Source organism: Zalophus californianus, chromosome 12 (genome assembly GCF_009762305.2).
Source record: "Zalophus californianus isolate mZalCal1 chromosome 12, mZalCal1.pri.v2, whole genome shotgun sequence".
Taxonomy (NCBI): Eukaryota; Metazoa; Chordata; class Mammalia; order Carnivora; family Otariidae; genus Zalophus; species Zalophus californianus.
Window position 1 is genome coordinate 35588304 of NC_045606.1, and position 13025 is coordinate 35601328.

The window sequence follows — 13025 nt, forward strand, 5'->3', positions numbered from 1 at the left end:
TCGGGTCATGATCTCAGGGTGTGAGATCAAGCCCTGAGATGGGCTCCATGCTTAGCGGGGCGTCAGCTTGAGATTCTCTCTCCATTTCCTCTGTCCCCACCCCCATCCCTGCTTTTCTCTCTCTCAAATAAATAAATAAATCTTAAAAAAAAGTTTTAGGGGCGCCTTGAGTGGCTCAGTTAAGCATCCAACTCTTCACTTTGGATCATGATCTCAGGGTTGTGAGATTGAGCCCTGCGACAGATCTGCACTCAGCAGGGAGTCTGTTTGGGATTCTCTCTCTCTCCCTCTGCCCCTCCCCATCACATGCTCTCTCTCTCAAATAAATAATCTTAAGAAAAAAAAAGAAATGCCAATGTGTAACATAAAAAGGAATAATTGTTTGAGATTTGAAATTTTTTATTTTTTTTAATGATTTTATTTATTTATTCGACAGAGAGAGACACAGCAAGAGAGCGGACACAAGCAGGGGCAGAGGGAGAGGGTGAAGCAGACTCCCCGCTGAGCAATAAGCCCAATGTGGGACTCAATCCCAGGACCCTGGGATGATGACCTGAGCTGAAGGCAGACGCTCAACAACTGAACCACCTGGCGCCCAATTTGAAATTTAAAAAGAAAGAAAGGGGCACCTGGCTGACTCAGCCCAAAGAGCGGGAGACTATTGATCTTGAGGTCATGAGTTCGAGCCCCATGTTGGGTATACAGATTACTTAAAAATAAAATCTTTAATAGAGAGAGTGAAAGAGAGAAAACAAGCAAAGAATTTGACTTCTCCTTAATCTGAATAGTGAAATACAAAAGAAATCATCAAACTCCCATCAGTTTTGACAGCATGTTCCTGGGCGCACTCTGTCCTCAGATCCTCCTACAATAATCCATTAATGAGAAAGATACAGCATTGGGTAAACTTGACACCAATTACCAATACCCAGATTAAAGATTGTATTTTACTATAATTAGTATAAATCCAATGTATGTCTTTTCAGAAATAACTAGTTCCATTCATACATTCACCCTGTGGGGTGAAAAAAATGAAAGTACATACTCCCAATCTGCAATACAGAGATTTGTGTACATGTTGGTTTCCTCCACAAAATTACAAACTTCTTGAGGGCAAGAATTCGTTTTGTTAATAACACCTTATATCTGCATAACATTTTGATATTCATTTGATCACAGTAACTCTCTAAGGTCAAAAGAGTAGTAATAATTCCTGATTTTATGGTAGGAAACCCATAATGAAGAAACATAAGGAATTTACTCTAGGTCACTCAGCTAGTGGGTAGAGAAAGTCAGAATAGAAGCAAAGTATTCTGACTACTGTTCCACTGACTAGAACATTTTTAAAGCTTATGATGATGAAAAATTTCAAACACATATAAATGAAGAGAGAACAGTACAATGAACTTCTACAGCTTTAACAATGATCAACTTGTTTCAGCTGGACTCTATTTTGAAACAGCTTCCAGATCTAATATCACTTTTTGGGTAAATATTTCAAGATGTAGGTCAATCATATTGAACAAAATGTTGAATATAACAGATAACCAATAAATACTTGTTTAGTGCTATTGATCTCACATATGCTTTCAGGCATTATTACCCAATTCTGACTAAAAAAATCAAATCTGAATTCCTAGACAGTACATTTCATTCATTTACTCATTCACAATATTTATTCTGGGCTACAAGATGCCAGTCACCATGCTAAGTGCTTGGGATACAGCAAACGGAATAAGAAAACTATCGTTCCTTCTTTCAGGGATCTTGCATTCAACTGTTCTGGATACGCACACATGTGTATGCGTGCGTGCACATACACACACCAACCACGTGTGTCTTGAGGAACTCGAATTAGTTCAACTGGAAGAATACTTCTTAACTAAACCTACCAGTTTGTCAAGGTGGAATCCATATTCTCTGTACACAAATTATGAAATGGAGTGGAAGACTAAGTTTTAACAGAAATTCGAATCTTGATATTCTTTTAGAAACTATTAGGACGGTTTTGCTTAATTTTGCTCCTCCTGAGCTTTTCCTGTAAAGAAAGCTAACAATATTAAAATCAGTGGGGGGAAAAAACAAAATAATTCAAGCAATTGATTAAAATGTATTTAGAGTAACTTCCATTCTTATATTTAAAAATGTTCAAATCATTTTCAACTTTTACTGAATGTGTGCACATTTCCTAATGTTCATGTCTTCATTACAGTATATAAATCAAGGGTAAGACTGTACAGTTAATGATGGGAATTACTTAAAAGTTTGAAACTCACTTCAATATAAGCTATATAGACTGGAGTAAAACAAAAATGAAATGCTCTCTTTTCAGTATTTCTTTATTATTCCCACGAAACCAAGTAAATATAATCCTATATACAGATCCATTTTCCCTTTTTGACAGTCCTTAGTTTTAACATTCATGTGATAGAAATAATCCATAGGGTCCCCTCCTTAATAACTGAACCTCTTTTCCATTATTTGTTCATTTATTCATTTTATTTCCACTGCATATAGGGTGCAAGTGGACATGACCACAAGATACTCTCTCCCTTAAGGAGCTTACAATTAGGGTGTGGAAAGCTAGAGGATCATAAGAGGGTGGTTGGAAGGGAAGATTAATAGTGTATCTTATATAATAGACATAATAATATTAAGGGGCAGACATATATGGAGTGTCACAAAGGAGGCCCAAAGATGTCAGGGTTCGACAGAAACAGAAATTTTATCCAAATGTAGGTATTAAGAAGGAGTAGAGCACACACAAAAAAGGTAGCATTAGGACTTGACTCTGAAGGATGGGTAGCATTTCAACAGGTAGAAACAGGAGTACAGGGAAGGGCACTGAGTGCATATTCTGAAATCAGCCCCAATTAAAGTTGCAGAGGTAGATGTCAGGGAGCAAAGTGAGGGTAAATGAAGTTGTCTGCATGCCTGTAGGATACACGTAGCAAATGCACAGGAAGAATACACGAAAATCCTTCCAGAGCCGACACTAGTATTGAAGACCAAAAAAATGGGTATTTGTATAATTTAAAAATGGACAGAAGTATTTGAAAGTTCTTACTAAATAGTTTCGGTGTGCACATGCATTGCAGTTAATACCCAATAATTTCCCAGTGTTAGCTGGAGATACTTGCTAACGCTGTACGCAGCTCTGAAAGGATGAAAAGTTCTCACCTCAGGGGTATATAATTTAATTTATTCTACTTCATTCATTCAGAAAATATATACCGGGAAACTAATAGTTACAGACATTGTGTTATTTATAGATATAAAAGATACAATGCTGTGCTCAAGTCAGAAAAAAACATACAGTCATTAAACTGAAAATAATTTTTACATCCCAAGGGAGTGTTTTCTGATATGCAATGACCACTAAATCATCCTGTCCTGCCGACACTGCCTATCAACCTGCATCTGAACCTTGGCCATCCTCAGTTTGTATCTACAATGCATACAACCGTGGAATGAAACACTTGACTAAAAAGTGAGATGATTGTTTTACACATTTACAAAACAATTCCTACACAGACCAAAGCGGGTTAGACTACGTTATATCTAAGATCCCTTTCAATTCAGGAATCTATACACTGTGATTCTAATTCTACTGCATTAAAATCCTTTAGGAAGGCCAGATAATAAGAATTAAAAATTAAAATGGCTACTTAAATGACAAAGCCAACAGTTGCTCAAATTTAGGTAGACTACTAAATGCTTAATAATTATCCTATCCCACATAGACCTCCAGGCCACTACTGCACACTCACAAAGATTCCTGCCACGTGCCTTAAGGTACTTTTACTTCACCTCTCAGTGGAGAGGTACATGTGCAGATGTTAAAACGAAATCAAGTATGGCAGCAAACTGGTGATATTCAAAACAACTGCCCAGGGTCTCTTATATAAAACTCCTCCCTCTGACTGCTGACCTACCTGCCCCAGCAGACTTAGCGTCCATAGCTCATCACACAAACGGTGACCTTTATGTAGACATGCTTGTTACCAACCACCACCAGTACCCACTTTCAATGGTGCCTCTTGGCCCTTGGACAAAGCCCAACACTAAGCACACCACCTTGTCCTATTACCAAACCTCCTGCATCCAGATTTCATTTCTGCCATGTTCTATTACACCAGAAACTCACAATTTCCTTCCTAGGAAGACAAGCTCATCTGAACCTCCTGACAAATACAACAACAGTGTGGTTAGTTCTTCAAGAAGCATTAGTACCATATTTGCTTATGTATCTAGAGGTTGTTACGCTGCCTAATTTTCAAGTATTATGATGTTTATTTCATTAGATGGGTAGTAGATACCAGAGCCACATTATGTAACAATTCATTCATCAGACAAGCATTTTGATTTCTCCTATTGTTTTGTCTAAAATGAATTCACTATTATTACTTAGGTATATTATTAACCTATATTATTTTTTAACTATAGCTGTTTATATGATCATAGTTATTACTCAAATTCTTAAAAGGCAGAATTTAAGGGATAATCATCACACTTTTTACAGACAGACTTCAGCAGGGCATACCACAGAATTCAGGAATTTCCTGAATTGATACATCATTTATTCCCGGCAAACCAGTACCTTTGTTTACATTTTTTCCAAACTAGAAATGTACTCACTTGTTTAACTTCTTCCATCAAACAAACAAAAATAGTTTTTTTTTTTTAATTGCTACTCAGATTTTAGAACAAGTTAACATCTTAAAAATTGCACTATGGACAAGTTCCTTGACCTCTGAACTTTATTTCTTTACCTATAACATAAAAGGGCTGAAAGACTTCCAAAGTCCTTCCGACTCTAATGCCCATGAATTTACAATGACACAATTTAAGTATTAGAGGTTTCAATGTGAAAGAACATTCCTAAGGAATCACTGATAGTGAGGCATTTAAAAAAACAATAACAGATAATTTATGTTTAACAAGAAATCTGTTTTCAGATATTCACTTGTCCATATGTTAAACATAGGGAAATACATCAAGAGATATTCAAGTTTATACAGATTTCCCTTCTATAAGCCATTTTCTCCTTAACAGAGAAATTCTAATAATTCCAGGATGATAACAGTTATGTAAAAAGGATACAAGTGCAATGCCAACAATTCAGCATCACCAAGTTCTTCAGCAGGACAAGGAATGGGCAGAACATAATTGTGAAAATGTTTATTTCTTAAAGAACCTTGATAAATTGGAAACTTTTCAAGGGACTCTTAAAGAATGAAGGGCCAAACATACTTCTAACATACTGAAACTTAAAAAAGGAAAATTAAACCCCTGTTTTTCCTGCTTTCACTAAAACAAGCCCCAATAGACATATTATTCACCCACAAAGTAATGCTTTTATTCAGAAGGATTCCCATGAACTAACCCACCTGAGGATTCAGCTTTATGCTGCATCAAATAATATGCCATGTTTCTTGCACCCTGTTAATGATTCAGTTTTCCTAGAGAAAAATCATATTATTATTTTCCTTTTGTGCCATGTTACTGAGCTCTTTAAAAAGAGAAACTTGGAAAACTCTCCTTGAATAATAATCACTGAGCTGCATGGATTTTTGTTGTTTTTTCTCAAAGCAGTGATTAAATACACCAACAATAATTTAACATATTTAGATATCATAAGTTTATCCACTGAAATGCCATTAGTTTTAGTTTCTGAACCAGTAATCGATTTGAATTACACTAATAAATTTAATGCCTGGGGACAACGCTGGTAGTGCTTACCAATCTCTGTAATGACACAATACTGTCACATATCAGGGTATGGTGATCATCTTATTCCTTCAAACACGGGGGCGAATTACTTGAGGGAAGTAGGCATGATTTACCCAAGTATCTTTCCCAGCACCTAACCCCACGGTTTTTAAACAGTAGGTCCTTCCTAAGTCCTTCTTAAATACATGGAACCCAAAAGTTCCTATCTATTAGTTCCATGTCAATATCATCCTGTAGACATCTATTTGTAGGTCTCTCCCTAATGCTTCAAAAAGCATTTGATTCTGATTAGTGTTTTGGTTATCTGTTACTTAATCAGCAAATTCCTGGGAACCGAATTATCATAAATATTAGTTGCTTTACACAACTAGTGAGGCTAAATACAGCACAACAAGCCCATGGAAATAAAGAGAAGTGAATTTTTAAAGAGAATAAAGAATGACTTATCTATGACCAAGTTAAGTTCTAACAGTATGGAGACTTTTTCTGACTTGTTCACTGATGAATCCCCAGTACACAATAAGCCATCATTACCTATTTGGGGAATCAACAAACTGCTGATAGGACGTATTATTTTATCTACCCATATACAGATTGAGTTCAGAAGGTAAAACAGAGAAGTCCTTTGTGGAGTACAGAAGCTCCAACACAGGTTCACACAGAAGTCTGATTCTGGCAAAGGCTCTAGGATTTGGGATCACCGTCTATAAAGTGAGAGTAAATTTACATCCTAGACATTGACTGGCTGATCAAGCCTGGGCCTGGGATACATCAAGCACAGGTAAACAAGAATTTCAAGTCATTACCCCTGTGCATAAAGGCAGTGCCAGTGCCAGCAATAACAAGTCAGCCTTTCTGGCATATCCATCAAAATTAAATCTTCAACTTTTGAAAAAACTAATATGTTTATTATGCTCCTTCAAGCTTAGAGGCTTAACTACCTGTGGAAAGGGCCTATAATTATGATCAATTACTTATGACTTGAAGGCACTTACAAAGACATCTGCCCTTTTAAGAAGCCTTTAAAGAACAGCCATAACATTGTAACATTGGTCCTATGGGGCACCAATAAGTCACAAGTATTAGGGGACGTCCAACTTTGACAACTCTCCCTTGGAAAGAAAAGAATTATTGTCACCTGTCCTTGATTGCTGACCCTGCCTGAACAAATATTAGCAATCTTCAAAATCCTGAATTCGTAGTCTAGTGAAGCAAGTCATGGGGACCAATGACAGCCCTAAGGCAGAGGTAGAAGAGAAGAAACAGGAAGGAAACAAAATGGAACAGAGATACATAGCTCATGAAGATGACATCATCAATAATTTTCTCAAGAGTCACTGAATTTCATGCCATATGACTGATGGTCTTTTCTGACCATTATATCCAAGTAGTTTCTTGGTTTCAGAGCCTGTAATGTCTGGGTTTGAGAATGATTTGTTCTATAGAAAAGGTCAGGGGAACTGATGCTTACTGGAAACTTGTTTCGAGGTGAGGGCCCCACTAATCAGCATGAAACAAGTAATACTTGGACATTGGAAGCATTTTTAAATTTACAAAGTGCTCTCATCTACACTCTCTCAGCTTTTCCTCACAAATCCTAACAGGTAGGCATCATCATCACCACCTAATCTGTAAAAATAAGATTTTAAAAAACTTTTAGGTAACTTCGTCTTGAATTTGTAAGTATAGTCTCCTGAAATTTCTCAGGACAAAATCCAAGTCATGGGTCAGTTAGAAATCTTTAAAGACAAACCAAATTAAGAGGATAAATCAAGAGAGTAAGAATGGATCAGCCAAAATCTACCAACACAATGGCAAAAACCATCCTGTTACAGGGATAGTGCTTTGTAAAAGATAGCGTTACACGGGGTGCCTCTATAACACCTCTAGGTTGGAAAAACAGTATTTTATTTACTTACACATAAGCGCCCTTAAACGGACACACTCCACGGGCAACAGACAAAATAAAACAAGAACTTGGATCCTAAAATTCTAGGGGTGGAATTTATCTTTTGGGAAGCACCTAGGTGATTCCTCCAGGAAGACAACTAAGTTACACAGGACAAAATGTACTCTCCCCTTTCCCTCCAATATCACAAAGACTCACAGGAAGCGTTTCTCTTGGTTCTCAACAAAGAAAACATGCACAAAAGGTAATCTATTGCTGTTATGTATAATCCCATCTTCCTTAAAACACTCATTCTCCTGGCCCCCATTATCCTTTGCCCCCCTCTCTTTTACAGGCTAAAGCAGAGGTTTATAATGGGGGGTCCTGTTTTCACAGCCATTTACTACCTTATTTACGTATTTATGATTCTTTGCAGCCTTCCAGCCTCAGCCTAACTGGGTTGGGAACAAAGCACCACACAAATCACACAGGATAAGGGGAGACAAGTCAAAGCCTCCCAGGAAGATCTGGTAGACACTTGGGCTCCCTGAGTCTCTGGAGGTCTTGGTATTTCAAAGGTCAGTCTTGGGTCTCTTGACTTTGATGACTAATATTAAATTGTTTGACTTTTTACAAAAATATTTAGTTGTGCTTATTTACATAATTTCATCTACAGCGCACACAGTAGGTATGTATTTGAACAGAATCCCCAGATAGATGAGAGGACAGGAAGAACACCCCAAGACTTCCTTTCTCAAACACACGCTCCTAAGAATTGAGACAGGTAAAAATCACACCCTAATTTGTAGATGTTTCTGTGCATTCCTTTTCTACTTAAAACTACGCATATCTGTTTAGAAAAGAAAAGCATGACACACCACACAATGTCAACCACACAATGGGGAAATTCCAGGATCACTAAGAAAACACCATTATCCTAGTCACACACACTTTAGTTTAATTACTGGTTACCACACAGCAGAGGCTTTAAGAAATGCTGTCTCCCTAGCCACTTTCCACATCCCCTCCCGAAAGAGCAAAAGCAGAACGTTTAGAATCTAGGGATTCCACATCTTAGATTCACACACATCACTACTTTTGAGAAGTAGTCTGAAGACCATGTTAGCCTAGAGACATAAAGTAATATACACAAATAGGCAATATTCACGGAAGAAATTTTTTAGGCGACTCTGTTGGACACTTATTTACCATTATATAGCTTCAGTAAGAAAAACTGGACGTGACTGGCAATAACATTAAGTTGCTACTTTTTCGTAAAACTTTATTTATACGAGGCTCCACGAGGAAAGTTCTCATCCTACTAATTTTCACCGCATCCTGCCACTTCTCTTATTCTCATCCTCTCGGGGGCTGGCAGGGCACGTCTCAGGTTGGCTCACTCCCTAAAAGGCACCCAACTTCCTGGACCCCCTGACCCCCTTTCATGGACAGCAGGGAGAAATCACAACTTGCACCGCGGCGGGGAAGCCTGCGCAGGTCACATTGCCTGACCCGTCTTTCTGCTCGCTGTCTGGCAAGGTCGCCAGCTCTGGCTTGCAGCTCTGTCGACAAAACTTACTCTCACTCCGTAAGGGCAACGGGCCATGCCTCCCCGGCCGCCCTCCCGCCTCAAGGATCCCCGGCCCTCCCCGGGCACGCGCGGCCTCCGACGGCGCGGGCGCCGCTCCCCGGCTCACCTGACCACGTTGGGGTGCTCGAAGGTCTCCAGGTGCCTCAGCACCGCCACCTCGCGGATGGTAGAGAGCGGCATGCCCTCCTCGCCCGTCTGCACCCGCACGCGTTTCAGTGCCACGAAACGGCCTCCGTTCTTCAGGTCCCGGGCCTTGAACACCTTCCCATAGGCGCCCTCCCCGATCTCCGCCACGCACTCGTACTGCTGGTCCGCGCGGCTCAGGCCGTCCTTCTCCATGCCGCCCGGACGCCGCCCGGCGCGGCACCGCTGGGGCGGACAGGGGGCGCGCTCGGCTCGCTCGCAGCCGCCGCTCGCCTCTTCCCGGACTCCCCGGCCCGCTCCCTCGCGCCCCGGAGCTCGGTCTCGCTCTCCCTCGCCCCCGCCGACTACCGCGCTCCGGCGCTCGGGTTCTCGCGGCCGCTGGGGCTGGATAGAGAGACCTCCCCGCGGGCGGGCGCAAGCCCGGTGCCGCCGCGAAACTCCGCCTGCCGAGTCGCCAAGGAGCTAGCCGATCCCTCCTCTTCCCTCCCCGAAGCGCAGTCCTCTGCACAGACACCGAAGCGATTACATAGTCTCTGCCCGAGCGCGTCTCAGTCCACAATCCTTCCACCTAAAAGAAGAGACGGGAGGACAAGAAAAAGTGCAATCAGACATCCCAGGCGCCTTCCTCCGGGTTCCCGCAGACTCCCCTCCTCCTACTTCAGAAAGCCCCCATCGCTACCCTCGGCGCGCTCCTGCCCTCTCCCAGGCTGCTTAATCCTTCCTGGTTCCTCCGAGAAAAGCGAAGTTACTTTTCTTTCCCTGCAGAGCTGGAGCCGTCTTCGCGCGGAGAGGTTGCAGGGGCCCCTCGGGGATGAGCGCGCGGCGCGGGACGCAGTGGAACGGGAGGGGGCGTGCCGAGCAGCCCAGAGTGTGCCGGGAGCGCGGGGGAGGGGAGGTGCCGGGCACGTCAATGTCACCGCTTAATATTTATCCCTACATCATTGTGTTGCACTGCTACCCACCCCTCCTCCCCGGGCCTGGACGTGCAGGGAGAGGGGCTCCCGGGGTGCCATGGGGCTTTCAGGGATTGTGCACAAGCTGCTGTGGAGGGTCTGTGGGTCCACCCGTGTGGGGCGGCAGAATGTGGGTGGGGGCTCCCAGGACCCTGTAATCCGATGCTGGGAGTGTGCGAGAAGGGGTGGTCAGACATCTGCTAGGAAATTGCTTCCTTTCTTTCTACTTTCAGTTTTTCTACGAGGAGACATTTAAAAACGACTTGCACACACAAATGGTCTTTTTGGGGTAAAGAAGTCTGGATTGGAAACGGAATTCTTCCTCCGACTCGGAGGACCTCCCTGGTGGAAACCCATAAGGTCGGGGAGGGCTGGGGCTCCCGCTACTCGGGAGTGGAGGAACGGGGGGCCCTGGAGGGGGGGAGTCGCCCAGGGGACCATAAGGGTGGGAGAAAGGGGTATTCGTCGCACTTTAGCTTGTCATCTCCTTAAAGAATAACTTCGGGAGGAAGGTAGCATAACCGCGTCTCGCCCTGAAATTCTCAACTAATTTCAACCTCATCAAAACTCACCCTAGTCTTAAAAAGGCTGGGGTGTGGGAGGAGTAAATGCCAAGCCTCGGGGGTGAGAGAGAAGGGGCTGCGCCCTCGGGGCCAGGACTCGCGAACCTTTTCCCACTCCCTGGATCTTCTCCAGATCTTCTGGATCTTAAGTAGCAGAGGTGGCTGCTCCATTCCTCTTTCGGCTTAAGGCCTGGTCTCATCAAAACCCAAACGCCCCCCCCCCCCCCCGCCCGCCAAGCCCTCAGCACAACAAAGTGCGGGGGTGGGCAGGGGGTGTAGGGGCACACTTCCCTCCCCTTTCAGTTGCAATCCAGGACCTAGGAAGCCTCCAACCCAAGGCCGCCGCGGCCTCCGCCGGACATTTCGCCACGCCGGCCGCGTGTCTGGAATTCCCGGGACACCTCGGAATTACCTGCCCCGCAACCGCTGGCCCGCTAGCCTTCTGCCAGGAATTAAAGAAACAAATGGCGCGATCCCCACGGTGTGATGGCAGAGGGGACCGCAGCGAGCACAGAACCCCTCACACTCACTCCATTCAAAACTCTCCTTAAAAGGTGAAGGCAAATCCTGGGGGAGCCAAGGACCGAGCCCCCACCCCCAGCCTGCACGGGGGTCTGAGCCAGGCCTAGGGCCACACAGGTAGCCGAGGAGCCGCCGCCGGCTGCGCAGCCCGCCCCTCCCGCATCCCCCTCCCGCCCCAGTCCAACCCGAGGCTCAGCAGCTAAGGCAGCGTCGCGGACGTCCCACCCCCGCAGGGAGCTGCGCCCGCTGCCCCAGCCCGGCCCCGCACCGCCCGCCCTGGCTCTCCCCCCTCGCTCCCCGGACGGTCGGCTCCGGCGGAGAGAAACGGGAGCAACAGTGCCTTTTTCCCCCCTCTCCTCCACTTTTTTTTTGTTGTTGTTGTTGCTTTCCCACGCTGGCTGAATGTGACTTGACCCCATTTCAAAAAAGTTTGACATAGTGCTTCAACATTTCCGCATTCCTCCGCGACTACAAAGGCTGCAGCCGCCTCCTTCTGCTTTCTGTCTCTGCTCTCTGTCTTCACACTCAATGAAATCCTTCATGTGCCTCTCCCGAAGCCTGCCAAGCACCGCAAGGGTCGCCACCAGCGCAGCGACAAGAGGCCGCACTGGAACCACCACTCCCGCGTGTGCGCACACGCAGATGCGCCCCACGTGCAGACTGTGGGGCGCGCTGCGGGGCCCGGAGCTGCGCACCGCCGGGTGTGCGTTTTAACTTGGATATTTTAAATTATAAAATTAAACTGGGAAACTAAAGCAAACGCGCGTCCGTGTGGGGCTCCAAGCCTGTGCACTGGCCGCCTGCGAGCACTCCTATAAGTGTGCATAACACCCCCTGCAAGAAGCCTGCGTTAACATTTATCTCGTGGTGGAGTAGATGGGAGGCCACACCCACACCTCCGCGAGCTGGAGTGTGCTTTAGTGGGGAAATGAATGTGGGGCACGGAAACACAATGTCCCGCATGGAGTCCCCAGAGGCAGTGCATTTTAAACCCTAAAGTGTGGATTATTCTGTGTCCGAGTGGAGTTTATATTCCGCTTTAAGAAGCTTGATGAGTGTGTGGGTGTTTGTGCGCACGGCTATGTGGGAGCAGGCAGAGGATCTTAGTGTTGGGGGTGTCCCTGGTGTGGGATGTCCTCCTCTTGCCAGATTAGGAGAGACTCCTCTAGCTCCCCAAAACTGGTCCCCGTAACTAGCCTGCCTCGGCCCCTAAGGGGTTAACTAAAGCCAATTCCGCATACATACACCCCCCCACACACCACAGTCACCCCCCACCCACACCCTCGCTTCCGACCCTGGCAACGCTCCCAAATCTCCCCGGGGGACCCCCTACCCCGCAGCCCACCCACCCGAACGCACAGCTCCTTACCTGAGGGGCCTGGCAGCTTCAGGCCTCCCGAGGGGGCTGCGAGTGTCTGTCGGACCTTCGCACGTGTCCACCACGGCGCCGAGCAGGTAACCCGCTCGGAGGAAGGAGTTACCAGCACTCTCTCCCGCGAAGGGGTGGGCACAGCGGCGGAGGGCGGAGGGACGTTGGAGGGACGGCGGAGGGCGCCGCCCGCGCCGCTCGCTGGGGGCGGACGGGGCTGCGGGGCTCCGGCCGGGGCTCGGGGCCGAGCCCGGGAAGCAGC

At 45.3% G+C, this 13025-nt stretch overlaps 1 protein-coding gene across 4 annotated transcripts in view; it reads right to left on the reverse strand.

Annotated features, from left to right (window-relative positions):
• Positions 1-12892, reverse strand: part of CDK6 (cyclin dependent kinase 6) — a 233323-nt gene extending 220431 nt beyond the window's left edge. The window contains exons 1-2 of one of the 4 annotated variants that reach the window (XM_035723196.1): positions 12764-12892; positions 9319-9924 (exon numbers count right to left, since the gene is read on the reverse strand). In XM_035723196.1, coding sequence (XP_035579089.1) covers positions 9319-9551 — 233 coding nt within the window. In that variant the 5' untranslated portion in view covers positions 9552-9924; positions 12764-12892. Of the gene's footprint in view, positions 1-9318; positions 9925-10013; positions 10180-12763 lie in introns of those variants that run through there. The other 3 variants (XM_035723197.1, XM_027573270.2, XM_035723198.1) reach the window with 3 other exon arrangements.
• Positions 12893-13025: the final 133 nt, after the last annotated feature.